At 35.4% G+C, this 17,557-nt stretch overlaps 1 protein-coding gene across 7 annotated transcripts; it reads left to right on the forward strand.

Moving 5' to 3' along the window:
• The first annotated feature begins 1,186 nt into the window (after positions 1-1,186).
• LOC147559876 (histone H3-lysine(4) N-trimethyltransferase ATX1-like) lies at positions 1,187-17,254 on the forward strand. Of its 7 annotated transcripts, none has more exons than XM_086661838.1 (27): positions 1,235-2,269; positions 2,370-2,421; positions 2,505-2,579; positions 2,708-2,927; positions 3,838-3,961; positions 4,153-4,257; positions 5,337-5,536; positions 5,713-5,805; positions 5,963-6,060; positions 6,850-7,017; positions 8,356-8,472; positions 8,619-8,666; positions 8,884-9,001; positions 9,101-9,166; positions 9,315-9,376; positions 9,565-9,621; positions 9,857-9,925; positions 10,062-10,260; positions 10,743-11,024; positions 11,810-11,871; positions 11,977-12,054; positions 13,342-13,437; positions 15,189-15,292; positions 15,372-15,514; positions 15,916-16,090; positions 16,833-16,891; positions 16,981-17,254. In XM_086661838.1, exons 1-24 carry the CDS (start codon positions 1,665-1,667, stop codon positions 15,511-15,513), a joined length of 3,240 nt encoding a protein of 1,079 aa, XP_086517964.1. In that variant the 5' UTR covers positions 1,235-1,664; the 3' UTR covers position 15,514; positions 15,916-16,090; positions 16,833-16,891; positions 16,981-17,254. The 7 variants fall into 7 exon arrangements, with proteins under 7 accessions (XP_086517960.1, XP_086517964.1, XP_086517963.1 ...); XM_086661835.1 differs by having other exon boundaries at positions 1,294-2,269; positions 8,353-8,472; XM_086661834.1 differs by lacking the exon at positions 15,916-16,090 and having other exon boundaries at positions 1,187-2,269; positions 8,353-8,472.
• Positions 17,255-17,557: the final 303 nt, after the last annotated feature.

Raw genomic sequence — 17,557 nt, forward strand, 5'->3', positions numbered from 1 at the left:
TAAATATTGAAATTGTTATATACTGTAAAACGTCTATAAATTAATAAGGACGGACACGGTAAAATTATTATCTCAGGGAGGTATTAAATTTTTGATATGTTAACGTATACTATAAAATTTTGGATCTCATGATTTTAATGAGTTATTAATTTAGAATGTTGGTTTTGAGTTTAAAATCGCAAAAATATTACTTGGGCGAAGTTAGTATTTATCGTTCATTAATTTACCAAGGCTTTACCATAAGTTAGTCATTCCAACGGGAATAAATAGCAGGAACTACATAAGTTAAATGGTATTGAGTTTAGAAGAAGTGAAGAACAAATCACATCATATCCGTAATTTATATGGTATCGAGTTATTGGTTTCGATACGATAAGTTAACTTCACAAACTATAAAAAACATTCGCGCATTTTCTTACTTTAATGCTTAAGAAACAGAATCGAATACCAATGAAAAACTAAATGCAACTAAGTTGAAATTAAATCTAATTAGATAAGGTAATACAACTCTCCAATGGTTGTTGAAGTTTTTTTTTTTGTTGAAAGTGGTTGGTGAAAGTTATGTATATGAAAAGTCTTTTTAGGCTATGCCATATCAATGCAGATAGTTCTCTATAGGAGATGGTGTGGGCTTTGGAGCCATTATCAGAACCCACTGGGGGATTAAAGCTAGTCTCTCCTAGACTCCTTCAACTTGATGAGAGTCTTAAGTATGTAGAAATATTATGATTGAAAGTTGTATTTCACGTCTATTTGAGCTTGCGATGTGCAACCGTCTAAGCAACCTCAAGCTAATGTTGAATATTTTCAAATATATCTCATCTATAGGGATATCAATATAGACTGCACGTAATAAATTCGCAATCATATTCAATGCAATGCCATGCTATAGATTGTTAGTATCTAAACCTTTCATTGAGTCATGAATACATGCTCGTACAGTAAAAAGTTTAACACGTCAGATCAAGATCATATATCTCAAACGCTATCTATAATTTGCATATTTGTCATGTTCAGAAAAGAACTTAAAAACAAAACCAAAACCAATAATGACAAACAAATCTAGAAGAATAGGGGAAAACCATTCTCTACTACCAATCAAAACGATAAAAGAACGGACAAATAAATCAATCATTCAATCCCATAAAAGAACATACATATAAATCAATCGATCAATCCCATAACCATACATTCTAACAAACTAAACAAATAGGAAAAAAACAACTAGTACAACGAAGAAAAATCCATTACAGACAAAGAGATAAGATACACGACTCATAAACTGTGATCTTCGAAGAAAAATCCATTACAGACAAAGAGATAAGATACACGACTCATAAACTGTGATCTTCGAAAATTGAGGATCTTCACTACTCAAAATCAACAAAAATTCTCACTATATCACACAAAATATCCCAATAAGAGAGCCAAAAAGGAAAAGGGAAGAAGGAATCCAATTTTTCATCTCCCAAAATCTATTACTCTCTACGGCGGGAAACAGGTCCTTTTTGGAAAAAGCACACCACCCAAAATCAACAAAAATAAAAATCTCCTCTCTCTCTCTCTATTCTCCTCTTTTAAACCCTAGAGAGAGAAAGAGGGATAATAATCAAACTCATCTCCCCGTCGAACTGGGTTTTCAGATTTTCTCTCTCTAAAATTCGATGACATTGCCGTCGGAGAAATTCATGCATAATGATGAAGAAGCTGCTAATAATACAACTACTCCAATACGTTACCTTCCTCTTCACCATGTTTATTCAGCAACCGATCCGTACATCACTGCAAGTGGATCTTCAAATGTCATGTCAAAGAAGGTAAAAGCTCGAAAACTTGAAGAACAATTTGTAAATTCAACTGGTTTTGATGGTGATGACGATAAAAAGAAATCACCTTCTTTGTGTGTTTATACTAGACGTCATAAAAAGGCTCGATGTTCTTCTACTCAAAAACCCTCATTTTTCGATTCTTTGCTTAATCGGGTAAAAACTGAACCTGTAGAAATAAAGGTTGAAAGTTTTAGTGAAAATTGTGATTCTGAGAAAACTGGTGGTGTAAAGATTGGGGCTTGTGATTCAAACAGTGAAATTGAGGCTAAGAAAGTTGATAAAAAGGGAAGAAGAAAGTTCAAGAACAATGAGCTGCTAAATTTAGGGCTTGATTCGAGTATTATACTTGATACTTCTCGTGCAAGAGAAAATCGAGCTCGTAAATTTTCTAGTTCAAACAAAGTTACTCCTAGTTCTGCTCAGACAAAGAGATGGGTTGAGTAAGTTATTGTTATTCTTTTACTTAGATGTTTCCAAGATTGGATTTTTTATGTCAGTTGGAATTTGACTAAAAAACATACTTGTTTGTTGCTGTTGCAGGTTGAACTATGAGGGAGTTGATCCGAACACATTCATTGGGTTGTCATGCAAGGCAAGTAATTTAGGGATTTAATCACTTGATTAATTGATACTTTTGGTTTTTCTTTTTTTAATTGTGAGCTGGTTGAATTATAGGTTTATTGGCCTTTGGACGAGGATTGGTATTCTGGTTCCGTTGCTGTGTTCAATCCTGAGACCAACCAGCATAAAGTATGATTCTCACTTTCATTATGATTCTAGAAATCTTACATTTATTTATAAAATATTTCATTTTGTTCGCTCTGTAAGTGGACACCCTATCCGATAGCTAATTGGTTATATATCCGGAACTGATCCAGGTTAACTATGAAGATGGAGACAGCGAAAGCATGATTCTTTCCAATGAAAAGATAAAATTCTATCTTTCTCGTGAGGAAATGCAGTCTTTAAATTTGAAATGTGGTGGTTCAAACAAGGATTTTGATGGCCTGGACTACGCGGAGATGCTTGTGTTGGCTGCTGGTTTTGATGACTGTCAAGAGCTTGAACCTGGGGATATTATATGGGCAAAACTTACAGGTTGGTGTAAGCTAATTTGGTTTGTTTTGTGCTCAAGTAGGATCACTTTTACATGTTAATGAAGGGCATGTAATATTGAGCTTGTGACCTCTAATTGCAGTCAACAATTATACATCTTGAAATACACCTTATGTTTCACTCTTGTGTTATTGATACCACGTCCGTATTATGCTTCTTTGACTCTTTGTCATAGTCAATTCGCAAGCACGAAAACATGAAGATTGGAATTGGATCAGCAAACATATCCATGCACAGGCAATACTATATATTTGTCTAGTGTTGCACAAGTAGTTCATCTAGAGAACATTAACCTATTCCGATTTATTCAAATTCCAAAGAATGTATTATATTAATATCTTTAATGGAAAGTTGAGGGCTTTTTTAGTTGTAATTTGCATTGCAATCGAGAATGTGTATGGTCTTTGTATGATCATGATGGGGAAGTTTTTTCCGAATGTGATTTCAAGCTTCTGAGAGATTTCTCTAGACACTCTTTCTTTTATTTTATCCTACAATTCCACCCTTTTCGATCTATTAAGTTTAAGTAAGTCATGGCCTTGACCAAGTTAATATGTCGAGCAGTATGAGACATCTTATTTGTGAGTGTTTTTGTTTAATCATGTAAATTAGTATCCTGACGGCGCGTGCTTTCTTCTTATGCTATTGTTTGCGTCCCATCCTATTTAAAGACTAAATATTTATGGGCATTTATGTTTCGTTGTCATCAATGTAGTCGGCTTGCTTAATGGTTAATTTTTTTTTGAAAAGTTTGAATTAATATATAATCAAAAAGTGGTATAGTACAATGAAAGAGGGCAGACTAGCCGCGAGAAATTAATTCATTAACTCATCCCAACGTAGAAATTTGCGTAATAGAGTCTTCCTGACTTCAATAAGTTGGTTGATATAGGTCATGCAATGTGGCCGGCAGTTGTTGTAAATGAATTGGAAGTTGCAGCTCGTAGTGGTGTTAAACCCAATGCAGGAGAAAAATCAGTTTATGTGCAGTTCTTTGGAACCCATGATTTTGCAAGGTTTGCTGCTATTATCCGTCCTTAAGGAAATATATTAGAGTTCAGTCTCTTGCACAATATACAGTTTAATTTCTTATTCTTGGCTGTTGATGCCGAGTCTTGTTACGTGTAAATGAATCCATTTTTTCATGCTATTTTACGACATATCATGTTCTAAGCATTCTAAACCAAGTATTCTTATTATTATACAGGATTGCTTTGAAACAGGTTATATCGTTTCTTAGAGGTCTTCTTGGTTCATACCATTTGAAGTGCAAGCAAGCACGATTTCGTCGAAGCCTAGAAGAAGCAAAAATGTATGGGCTCTTGCTAAATTAAATGTTACATCCATAAGAAAAATTGCTTTCTAAGAGAAAGAATGAATACGTGTTTTTGTTTACATTTATCTTGTTTTTGATTCTTATAATTTTTTATTACTTTTTTTTGAGTTTGCATATGTATTCCAATTATAGTCGTCACCTTTGTCTTATCATGCATTTATATGTCATGCAGTCATGGTTACGCTTAGGCTGATGAGCTTTCTGAGTGTACAGCTTCATTAGCAAAAGTATTGCATTCTAGGCAGAAAAAGAAGAAAAGTTATAGGGAAAAGAAAGGAAATATAAAGAAATGTTATTCCCTTTTATAAATCTAAAATTCCTAATTAGTTACACATTTTTTACTTCATATTTGATCTATCTGATGCCCGGTAAAAGGAAGCATGGCTGTTCATCCGATGATCCCTGCTTTGGCTAATGGTTGAACTTGCTTACAACCAAATTTCATCACATGTGTCTGTTACTTGAATCTCTAATGGATCAAGAGTTTTAAGTACTTGCTAACCTGATAATAAAACTGTTAGGGTGCATTTTTGCTGGTTTCTATTCTAGACTTCCAGTTCACCTTTTATTCTCTTCTGATCGGCAAGAAAGACATTACTAAGGAAGAAAGCAAATCGTAACCTAGAGGGGAAATGGAATACTTGTCTATCTAGAAAGTATAGCATTCCGTTTGGTAACATTAAATAGTTGTCGATGGTTTTGGAAGTTAAAGTTATAACCCGGTTTGAAAACTCTATTGTTGAACTTGCACATGGTGGACATCAGAATGCTCTTTATATCACCAAGTCAGATTTGCTTAATTGCAATCTTCCACACGTATCAATATATAAAATATTAGTATATCTTCTTACTCTCTGTTTTTCTTATTTGTTAATTTTCTGATGGTGGTACTCTACTTTGTTTTGTTTAGTTGTTTCTCGAAGTAAGATTCGTTGTTTATTCAATGTGCATGATACATCATACTTTTTTTTCATTTACATCCATAACTAACGGTTCTTGAGTTACAAGGCTTCTGATTATGTAAATCTTGGTATGGACCATTTTTTTATTACTAGGTATCTAAGTGAACAAAAGCTTCCTGTTCAAATGCTGCAGCTGCAAAATGGTACTCGAGGTAAAGATTCTGAAAATGAAGACGACAAGGGGAGTACTAGTTCTGATAATGGCGGCAGAAAAAATGAAGTGGCAGAAACAACTCTGGGATGCTTCAACACTTGCCCATTTGAAGTAGGAGATTTGCGTGTACTAAGCTTAGGTGAATCTCTAAATTCCCAACTGGCTACTTCAATAATTTTTAGTACTACTCTGTGAAACCTTCATTTGCTCTTATTATGCTCATGTTTCTGTTTGATTAGTGGCTTAAGAGGGTATTCAGTTTAAGGTAATTGATTCATGCCTGGAATTGACTCACTTTGCTCTACTCTCTTACAGGGAACATTGTCAGGGACTCCGAATATTTTCGTAATGAGCGATACATTTGGCCCGAAGGATATACTGCTATCAGGAATTTTAATTCAATAAATGGTTGATGCTTTTATTCTAATGTGTATTTCTTTATGTTGATCACCATCTTTTCCCAATAAAAAATCTTGCTTATTCTATATTTTTTTTGCATTACTCATTCTATATTTGCTTTGTGCTGTTATTTCAAGTTTTCTGAACTCCTAATCTCTTGGTTCAGATCCCAGTATAAATACGGGTTACAAAATGGAAGTCCTTAGAGACCCAGAAGCTAAATTCCGTCCATTATTTAAAGTCAAGGCGAGTAACGGAGAACAGGTTAGTCCCCACATTTTGCTAGATTTTTATATCTTGCTACCACTTTTCTTTTCATCATTTCATTTACCTTTTTATTTATGTTTCATATTTCATACTGTAAACGGATATTTCTCATGTACTTCCGATGTCAGTTCCTATATCACTATATGTTAGGCATTTTTGAGACTTGAGTTAAGCTTCTCCATTCTTCTAACAGTGATGTATACAAGTATACCATTAGTGAATGATCAATTGAGAAGGTATGTCCTAGGATTTTATGATAAATGGAAAATCAGTTTCTGTATGCATATAGAGTTAGGTTTCTTATTTTGAAACCAATGCCATGTAACATTGGAGGATTGTTTGACAAATGTGCATTTAAATATTCCAAAGAAACTATCTTTATAACTTTGCCGAGTTTGGGTTCAACTAGGTTTTATTGTTATGTACTTAATAGTTAATACACTATATTTTATCCATTTATTCTAACTTATCTTAAATTTATACTACTATACTGCTCCTAAACTTGGTTCCAACTTTTATTCAGATGTTATTTTCTTTCAATTTTGTATGGTTCTATACTATTTCATGTGTCATCATTATGTGTAAAATAATAAATTGCATTGTGCTCCCAAAGGAATTCATAGTATAAAGTAAACAACTGTTGGCAGCCAGTCTTATTCTGATTGCAGCTGGAACCTATATCTATCAACTTTAGTCTCTCTTAGATTACTTTCTTTTCTAGTCATTTGGCTTGGTATCCTCAAGAGGCAAAGTATGTACCTTTTTCATTCTCTGTTGTTCCCTCAGTTCAAAGGATCTACTCCGTCTGCTTGCTGGAACAAAATTTACAAAAGATTGAAGAAACTGAAGGCCGATGTTTCCAATGGCTTTCATGCTGAAGGTGGAGTTTGGACTGAAAAATCGGGTTCTTACATGTTTGGGTTTTCGAATGATAAAGTTTTCAAACTTATAAAGGTGAGTGCTACTCTTCATTACCTCCAGTTAAAGATAGTAACTTATCTGTAACCTGACCATAATTCAAAAGATCACACTTTGGAAGTTATCGGATGCTTTTGATGTTATTCTGAATTTCTGAATGGGATATGCTCTACATTAATGTTAAGGTGTTGCATTTAAGGCACACCGCAGTTTAGGGTTTTAAGGCTTTAACATTCTGGTTTGAGTGCAATGTAGAAGTAGACCTGTTAGCTGTCAAGCATATTATTCATTTTCCTTTACATTATGAATGGTGTTTGACCTAAAATAGGTGTTATTGTCTACAACCAAGGTTTAAAATGCCTTGCCTGTTCGAAAACGAAACCTTCAATAGGAACTATGTGCTACAAGTAGGAACCATGGAAAATTCAAACACATGGTATTATGTTTCTACTATTGATTCATTTTTGGTGCGTGAGTGCTTGGAATTTTATTAGTCAAAATGTGAAAATTCCGAAACACAGCATCGGGTGGTGTTGTTGTCTTGCTGATCACATTTGATGCTCCAGACAACACCAAATACAATATCATTTTGGAACCTCTCTGTTCTCTTATATTCTTTAGCTAGAACAAGTCTGTAGGAAACTAATGAAATTGAGTTAGTGAGATGTAATGAATTTTTCTTGGGGGGATTTTGAAATTTTATTGTGGTTCTGATTTACGAGGTTCTTGGGCTGTACCATCTAAACAATTATCTCAGTGCAGGAAACTACTGGATAACAAAACTCAAGAGCCTGCTAAACATGGATATCAACTTATGAACCCTACTTTTCTCTCAAATTCATAAGCATAGATTTTTCAGCTTGAACATCCCAAACCATTCAACTTAATTAAGTTCGAACTTTCATGTCCGGTGTTTGAGTTTTCTATGCCATACGCTTATAAGACATTTTTCTAAGCAAGAAAGGAATCATTATATTGGTTGATAAAAATGTACTAAGTATAAAAGTGAAAATAAAAAACCTAATCAAGAAGTAAACGTTACAAATTACAATTATGCGAAAATTGCCTCCTAGTTTAAGATGAAATATCCCTATATAATGCCGTGTCTAATTCTTTCGTTTGCCAAAAAGAATAACAATGTGAGAATTACCAATGATAATACTATATCTTTTATAAATTTATTTTAATTAAGGGAATGAAGGGGATGCATCAGGACAGATGAACTAAACCTTTTGCTTTGAATATTGATATGCACGTCATTTACCCAGTCTAAGGGTTAAATATTCCATGGTTGGGAGAAATTTGGTGACATCAACTTCGGTTTCTCTTTCTTTTCTACTTTCTAGAAACTAAACTATACGCGTTTGGCAGAAGTTATCAAATTCTAGACAATCCTCTATATACTCGGGACGCAACCTACCTGCTGGTTACAGACCTGTTCGTGTTGATTGGAAAGATCTTGACAAGTGCAATGTTTGTCATATGGATGAGGTGAGAATCAATCTTCTTTTCAATGTTTTCATGTAGTTGGATGAACTTTCTCTTCGAACAATTGCATCTGCTTGTACTGATTGCAGCCCTATTTCTATTTATTGCATATTTACGCGACAAGTTCTGATATCTGATTTCTGTCTCAGGAATATGAGAACAACTTGTTCCTGCAGTGTGATAAATGTCGAATGATGGTAAACTCTCGGTGCTCTCTTCAGTTCTCTCTGAATTCCCCTACAAACTGTCATCTTCTCTTTCTGTCTTTGTTGGATACTTAGATCGGAAAAGAGAGAAAAACCAGGTCTAGGGTTGTCATACTCTGCGCATCTGATCTTCATCCATTATACCCATCTCTTGGTTTTCTCTGTTTGATGCACATTGCTATTTACACTTGGTTGCAATATTACTTAGGTACATGCAAGATGCTATGGTGAATTAGAACCTGTTGGTGGTGTACTTTGGTTGTGTAACTTATGTAGGCCCGGGGCACCCAAATGTCCGCCTCCTTGCTGCCTGTGTCCTGTTATAGGTATTTTAATCTTTCAATGCTTTTGAAGAGCTCCTTTAGTTGTATGTATATATACATATAATTTGCATCATTTGATCTAACACTGTATTTCTTTTCTAGGGGGTGCAATGAAACCTACAACTGATGGACGCTGGGCTCATCTTGCTTGTGCTATATGGATACCTGGTTCGTGGATATGTAATATAATAGTGTTGTTCTAGTTATAGCTATTCCTATTTTTCTGGTATTCTTTCTAGTTTCTATAGTCCTGATGCTGTTCTTTGCGTTTAGTGTCATTTCCAATCTAAGTTCGGTTATTACCAATGATATGCAGAAACATGCCTATCAGATATCAAGCGAATGGAGCCCATCGATGGTGTGAACAGAATCAGCAAGGTAGTTCCTTTTGTTCCTTTAAATTTTTTATATTTGCAGTTAACAGTTGCCTTAACTCTACTTGGATCCCCTCCATTAATGAAGTGATTAGCGATCCCATGATACCCATGAACCAATACACTTCGCTGGGAGGTTATGTTCTGTGTCCTGTCATTATTCAATTATTGTGTTTTATGGAAAATTCACAGGACCGCTGGAAGCTATTATGTAGCATATGTGGGGTTTCTTATGGAGCTTGCATCCAGGTATATGCTTGAACTAAGTATCATATATGTGATTATACCTTTACTTTAATATCCCTTTTGTGTTGGATATGTTTCTACATAATAAAGAAGACTTGTAATGTGGTGAATAACCACTTACTGGACAATTTTTATTTTGTCTTTCTCATGTTCTTGTTCGACTTGCATCAAATTTTCTGTTTAAGGAGGTACAATGTGTTGCTGACTAATGTATTCCTTGTGATCCCGAATTGTTCAGTGCTCTAATAATACCTGTCGTGTGGCTTATCATCCGCTTTGTGCACGCGCTGCAGATTTTTGTGTTGAGGTATGTTTTAGTAGTTCACTCTTTCCTAGTCCCTTTTCCCAGTATTCTTTCCTTTGTTTCTTTTCCTCGGAAAAGTTTATGTCCTCAACTCTCCTGGTAAGTGGCTGATGTGCTGTTGTAATTTCCATTTGTCTAGCTTGAAGACGAAGAGAGACTCCATTTGATTACTTTTGACGAGGACGAGGAGGATCAGTGTATTCGGTTACTTTCCTTCTGCAAGAAACACAGACAGACGTCAAACGAGCGCTCACCTGCTGAGGAACCAATTGAGCCAGTCACTCTACACTGTTCCAACTACTCTCCTCCGGTTAATCCATCTGGGTGTGCCCGCAGTGGTATGACATTTTAACTGGTTTTGTTGTTTTTCTGCGCACTAGATTTTCATGGCTGTTTTCATTTAATTTGTATTTTGTTCCTAAAACACCTCTAATAGAAAATACTAATTAAGAAATGCTTAAATATATGTAGTCGTTGAATTTTAATAGCTTCTTTGAACTTTGAAGATATTTTTCCTTTTTGTATCCCAAAAGCCATCCATATCCTATGGCTCTTCCTACCTGATCATGCCTAACCTATGCAGAACATCTCATGTATGCATCTGCATTTTCAAACATTGAGACAGATAGTTCTTTCTATAAGTTTTTGTATTCATGAATCATGACGCATCATACGTTGGCTCAATCTAATATTTATGTTCTTTTTCATTTCCAGTTTCATCCGTGGCCTTTAGTCTCTTAAACATGGCTATATTAACTTGAACATGTCCGGTTCATGTCTTGTATTGTTTTGTTTCTTATTCATTTCCCATTATGAGCAGAGCCTTATGATTTCCTTGGGAGGAGAGGACGTAAAGAACCCGAAGCCCTTGATGCTGCATCGTCGAAGAGATTATTTTTGGAAAACAAGCCATACATCATCAGTGGTTACTGTATAAATGGATCGATGGGCAATTCATTGTCATCTGATAACGTGCCTTCCAGATACTCTGATAGCTTTCAAAAGTTAAGGATATCTCAACTTGAGATTCCCAAGGGTGTATGTTCTATGGCCGAGAAGTATACTTACATGAGGAAGACTTTTAGAAAGAGACTAGCATTTGGTAAGCATTTATAAATCATTTCCATCTATATTGGCTAAAGTTGCTAGCTCACTAAGTAGTTGAAGTAGACTCCTAACTTTTGTGTATCTCTTGATTATGTTCTTCTGCCACTACACAATATTGTGTTCAAAGTGACGTTACATGTCAACCGGTTTTGTGTAATTCAACCTCATTCATTTTGTTGCTCAGTGTAAGGAAGTAAATGTTGGTCAGTTTGTTAACTAGGTATACTACGGCATTCCGACCAACAAGCCAGATGCCATTTGTACAGCAAATAACTGTCATGAGTCAAGACCGTGACTTGGCACTTGAATCCACTATCACTCTGTGATTCACTTAAATGTTTTTCATGGATTTTCGGTGTATCACAAGCCATGACGACCCCGTGATACTGTGAGGATTTTGGTCACATAAATCCAATGAAGCAATGCAATTTCTCAGTCTATATTAGATAATCATTATTTATAAGCATTTATACTTACGGAATTATGCACGAGTTGTAAATTAGCTGAGTAGTAATCGGAATGATGTTCTTAACAAATTGGCACCCTTATGATCCTCCTGTAGCCCTATGTTGATATTGTTGTATTCCCAAATGATAAAAGATAGATGGAGTTTTGACCTATTGTTGCTTTCTCTGTTAAGTAGGGTTAAAAACTTTGTTCTTTGGTATGTGCTTTCAATTAGAATGGGACATGCAGTGACTTATCTTGAAGTTATTTACCGTCTCAAGTTTCGGTCAATAATCTAGTCGTATAATATTCTATTGTTCTAATTGCTTTTAGGGAAATCTGCAATACATGGATTTGGCATATTCGCGAAGCATCCACATAGAGCAGGGGACATGGTATTTGTTTTATAATTTACATTTTTTGGTGTTCTTTTTCTCTCCTTTCCTTTTTCCCTTTTTGGTTTTGTTTTATTGCATGAAGCAAGTATCGTTGTTATGCAGATGATCGAGTATACTGGTGAGCTGGTTAGACCCCCAATAGCCGACAGGAGAGAACAAATATTTTACAATTCATTAGTGGTAACTCATTCTTCTTCAAAATTTTGATTAAACCAAATTAAATGAAATTTTTGAAGCTTTAGAAAAGTTTTTTTTTTATCGAAGTAGATCCACTCATATTCAAATATTCTTTTTAATCTCTTTCTTCTTCGAAATTCTATGTAGTTGGTCTCGGTATCGGTCTCGGTCCGGCCGAAGGCCGAGACCGAGACGAGACCGAGACGGACCGAGATTCTCGGCCGAGACAGCAAGTGTAGCTATTAGCTAATGGCCTACTACTAAGGCACTACTTAGGCATAAAATAAATCCTAATCTACTAAAAGTAGGTTCTTGTGTTCTTTACTTCTTTATTAGTTCTTAATTCTAGTTTTTACTACTTATTCTAACCTAATAATTGTATAAATAAATCCTAATCTACTAAAATTTTGAAAATGTCGAAAGAATTTTCAAAGTTTCTATAAGGCATAAAACCTAAAAATTCTATATAGTATTATTGCTGTTTATATTAGATCTATTGGAATACAATAAGTAGTTAAGATTTAAGAAGATAATAAATAGTAGTATACAATTAGGTCTAAGAGTTTTTTTAAAAAAAAGTTCTAAATATTTAGAAATTACTGTCTCGGTCTCGTTCTCAGGTTGTCTCGGCCGAGTTTCGCCGAGAATCTCGGCCAAACCCTAACTCGGGGTCTCGGCCAAGTCTCGTCTCGGGAGAGGGCCGAGACCGAGACGAGACCCGAGATTCTCGGCTGTCTCGGCCGAGACCAACCACATCGAAATTTTGGTTAAACTAAATTAAAAGAATTTGGAAGTTTTGACAATGAATTTTTTATTGAAGTAGAATCAAATTATATGCAAATAATAATTTCACTCCCTGTCTTCTTCTTCTTTGGAATTTTGATTGTTCTAAATCAAGTGAAGGTTGTAAAACTCAATATTTTGTCGAAGTAGAACCAAATCATAATAATATCTTCAATCCCCATTACTGTTAATCACTTTATGATTTTGGTGAGTTAGGTTTACTTGGGAACTTCCAACTGGTGGAGTCCAGATTCCAGACGAAGCTATAATTTCTTATGGTCTCCAACGATAACACCTAAAAGAAGAGAAAAAATAAAATAAAAAAGTGATCTGTAACCAACTATAGTCTAGGAAAGATGTGAAAGCTCTGTGTCCCGATTCTTCTATCCCGCTTTAATTGCACAGTCCGGTTGTCCTTTGGATCTTAAACTTTTTACATTCAATGCAATTACTAAGCACGAGAAAGCATTGGTGATTAGTAACTTCAATGCTTGTTTTCTTCTGCAGGGTGCGGGAACCTACATGTTTCGCATTGACGATGAACGTGTCATTGATGCAACCCGAGCGGGAAGCATTGCTCATTTGATCAACCACTCATGTGAAGTGAGTACATAAATCTATTATGTTTTCTCGTTTGATTATCCAATCATAATAATGAAAGAAGTTTCATTAACACTATCCACGCAACACAAACTGCTCTTTCGTGGATTTTGCTCTTTCCTTAACACTCTATACACGTTTGACATGGGAGAAGTCACCAGTGCGCACTTGCACATCGTAATATGAGATGGGTTGCTTTTGTTATGTCTATGTGCACATCATTGTGTTAGAGCTGCAGTGTGGATAGTTCTAATTTAATGTTTAGTCTTTCTTGTGGAACAATATAAAGTTACAAATTTACATTTTATGAATTATGACTAGACTCTAGGCACCAATGCTCGTACGGATATTGGTATAATGAATATGTGAGATGTTTTACATGGTTCTAATACTTAGAGCATTGTAACAAAGTCTGTCCATCCATTTTTTTTTGAAGAATTTGAATTAATATAACGAAAAAAGAGAGGAGGGACTTTACAGAGACAACAAGAAAAGAACAAAGGGAATCCGCAGCGACTACATGCTCAAGATACTATCCCAACTAGACACGAAATCTAAATACGTGTAAGCCCTAGTCCAACTTAGAGACCTACTCCAATGAAACAAAACTCCCAAAACATCTTCCACCTCTACTTTAAACGCCCGAGGGGAGTCCTTAAAAATTCCATCATTCCTAGCCTTCCAAATGCACCAACATATAGCAAAAGGGACAAGGTTCCATAGACCTCTCTTAGACTTCTTCACTGTGATCTTACTCCATTGAGCCAGCATCTGAATCAGACTATTCGGACTACACCAGCTAGTTCCAGCAGACCTAATGAAATAGGACCACAGCTTCCCGGCCTCCGGGCAATGAATCATCAGATGAGGAACCGACTCCTCTTCCACCCTACATCTCCCACACCTATTGGGTATAGCCCAGCCTCGCTTCTTTAGAGAGTCAATCGTAGGGAGCTTACCTAGGGCTGCTGCCCACATCATAAAACTCACCCTAGGTGGAACAGTACTCCATTAAAGGATGGCCCAAGTCGTACTAAGAAAATGGAAGTTACGAGCTCATGATATTCTTGGAAAAACAAGTCTCTTGTGCTTAAAAGGTTGGGAGATCGATATGAGCTCGAGAAAATCCTAGACATTGAGTCAGAGATGTTTATATAGAAAAGAATTTTAAGACTCATTAACCATTTTTCTAAACATTATTTATTCATCTAATCAGGTCATAAAATCATGATAACATGTTTGAAGTTATGGGGTTGACCCTATCATAAGTGACAACTCTCATCTAGTAAGTTTCCTTATTCAAATAAAAGAGAAACTTGATTAGCAAATAGGCTTAACTATCTGCAGTATTAATCCTCCGAAGACAAGAAGATATTTTCTACAACAAAAGGAATCCTTTCACGAAAAAAAGAGGAACCAGACTAGAACAGCAATAAATAAAATTCTCCAACCAACATGCTCAAGCTAACAACATAAGTAAAATAAACATCACTTAGCAAAGACAACTTCTCATGTTAACCACCAGAGTTTAACTACAACCCACAACTCTACACAGAAATCATCAAAACACAGCAATGTCAGTTATAAGCAATCAAATAACTGTTTGTTACACTGGCATGGTTACGAAAATTGAGAATATTATATCTTGTTTCACTTTTATCGTTCTGTAGAATTGATTAGGGTAGACTATGAAGTGCTAAAAAATGTTAATATTTTTTGGGTATCTTTCTGATTATGGGTGTCCTGTTTTGCAGCCTAATTGCTATTCAAGAGTGATCACTGTGCATGGCGACGAGCATATAATTATATTTGCCAAAAGAGATATCAAGCAATGGGAGGAACTGACATATGATTACAGGTTTACTTCAATTGTCTTCCACTTTTGTTTCTTCTCACTTTCTACTGGTACTGAATTTTGGTTGACAATGTGTTTGCAGGTTTTTCTCGATTGACGAACAACTTCCATGTTATTGTGGAGTTCCAAGGTGTCGTGGTGTTGTTAATGATGTTGAATCCAAGGAACAAGTGGCAAAGCTTGTACCTCGAAGCAAATTAATTCATTGGACAGAGGGAGTGTAAGGTGACCTAAACATTTCTTTTTCATATTTTCCGAGAAACATCTAAACCTATGGTTTGGCACCACGACATGATGCCATTCAGCAAAAACTAACATGACCGTTCACTACGAGGATGCGAGCTAACAATGCCGTTGTCTGTTTCTGAGTCTTTTCCTTCGCAGTTGTTGGTACTGATTTGTTATATAAATGCTGCTACTGTCTTCTATAGTCTGTACTAGTACGTCTGTTATCTTCCTTCACATTTCAATTCCTCTTCTAGCACACCGAGGGGGCATAAATTGCCCCCCTCTCATATGTAACAAAAACAGATATTTATGAGTCTAGTATGTAAGTGTGCATGTTTTCTATATAATCTTGATGCATATTTGTATTTAACATTCAGATAGTATCCTCTATCTTCCAGGAAGATGTTTCCATGGAATCACCAATGATCGAGTAACACAAAATACAGCATCCTACAATCCTACTCTAAATTGCGTCTTCCCCATAAGAAAATCGAATCTTTTTTGGTATTTTATGGTGAAGGGATTGACTAGTGCTTATCAAAGGCATGAGTTAGATAAGTCGTACGAGTGATGGTAAGTGAAAGAAAAGGCGAACAGGGGAATGTGGTGGTTCAGATTTTCTTCTTTTACTCAAGTCGCGTTGTTAATTTTTGGACCAAAGGCATTGTGATATTATTCTTCAACAAAAAAAACCATTATGATATTAAACACAGACAACTTTGGCTTAATGTGGTATTTATGTTCTAACACGATTGTAAACAAGTATGTACTCGATGTACATACAAATTTACAAAATACCGACTGAAGGTTAAAAGAGATCCCAATGAAACATAGGTAGAATCTTTCCATGCTAGATAGGTTTAGATTGATTCTATTGAGACAAAATCATTAAGGGTTCAAGCTCGAGATGATTTCATGCGAATGTGAGGTTTACTGGCTGATAAATTAAGTTGGGCTATTGAGAGAAATGCTGGTTATTCTATTCGAGTTGGCTTTGTCGATTATTAAGTAGCTATTTGTGGGTCTAGTCTATCTTGTCTCATTACTTAATCGTGGGTCCAGCGGCATACTTAACTTATTAGTTAGTTGAGTGTTCATCCATGATCCATGTCAATATGTAGCGAGACAGATGCATGGTCATCCATGTCCAGTGACTCCAGTCTATTCTTGTTTCATTTCAATATTTTTTAAAAATTATGTAACTTCGGCTACACTTTTTGTTTTGTTCTACTTCCACTGCCAATTTTTGCATTTCCTAAATGTTGAACTTTCTGATACATCCTTTGCTTACTGAATTCATATGTTTCTTTTGCAGATAGATGAGAAGTCAACGCCTAGCATCAACACTAACAACTAATTGTAACATAGTAGTTTGTGAGTATTTTAATGGCAATTCGTCCTCTTAAGTTGGTTTTTAATTTTTATTCATGTTAGTAACATCGATACTTATCGGGTTAATTCAGATTGGCTAGCATCCGTGTTGCAACCCAGAGGAATTTGGAAGAAACCCTTCGGAAAATCTTGTATGACTTGTCTGCTTTATCTCCTCCGTCCCTTTGTTTAATAAACAATGAAGTAATGAAAAATTTGATGCTGGGATGATATTTATGCTGTATAGTTTTAGTCAGTTATCTAGAAATCAATGTATTACAGTTATAAACATCAACTTGACTCTCTAACACAATTTTTCACAATTATTGAATTCATGATGATAATCTATCACTTTTCTTCTTCTAAGTTGTAGTCTTTTGCTTGTATATTTTGTTTGGTTTCATTATCTTCGCCCATCTTACCACTTTCGGTTAAGACAACATTACGAAATTGAACAAATTGATTCTCTCAAAGAAGCAAACTCTTGTTTATTTGCTATTATGAGTCTGCTTCAGAAGGTGCCTCTCTTTTGAGCTATGTTATTGAAGTCTACTCTTGAATCCGTGGCTATATTTGTTGGTAATAACTTGATCGACTTGACTATTGTACTAAGCCTCCTACGTCATCCATCTCTTTCTACACTAGTGTCTTGCTTATATGTATATATAC

The sequence above is a fragment of the Eschscholzia californica genome, unplaced genomic scaffold, assembly GCF_041429995.1.
Source record: "Eschscholzia californica isolate CP2 unplaced genomic scaffold, dmEscCali1.0.p SCAF_2, whole genome shotgun sequence".
Classification (NCBI taxonomy): domain Eukaryota; kingdom Viridiplantae; phylum Streptophyta; class Magnoliopsida; order Ranunculales; family Papaveraceae; genus Eschscholzia; species Eschscholzia californica.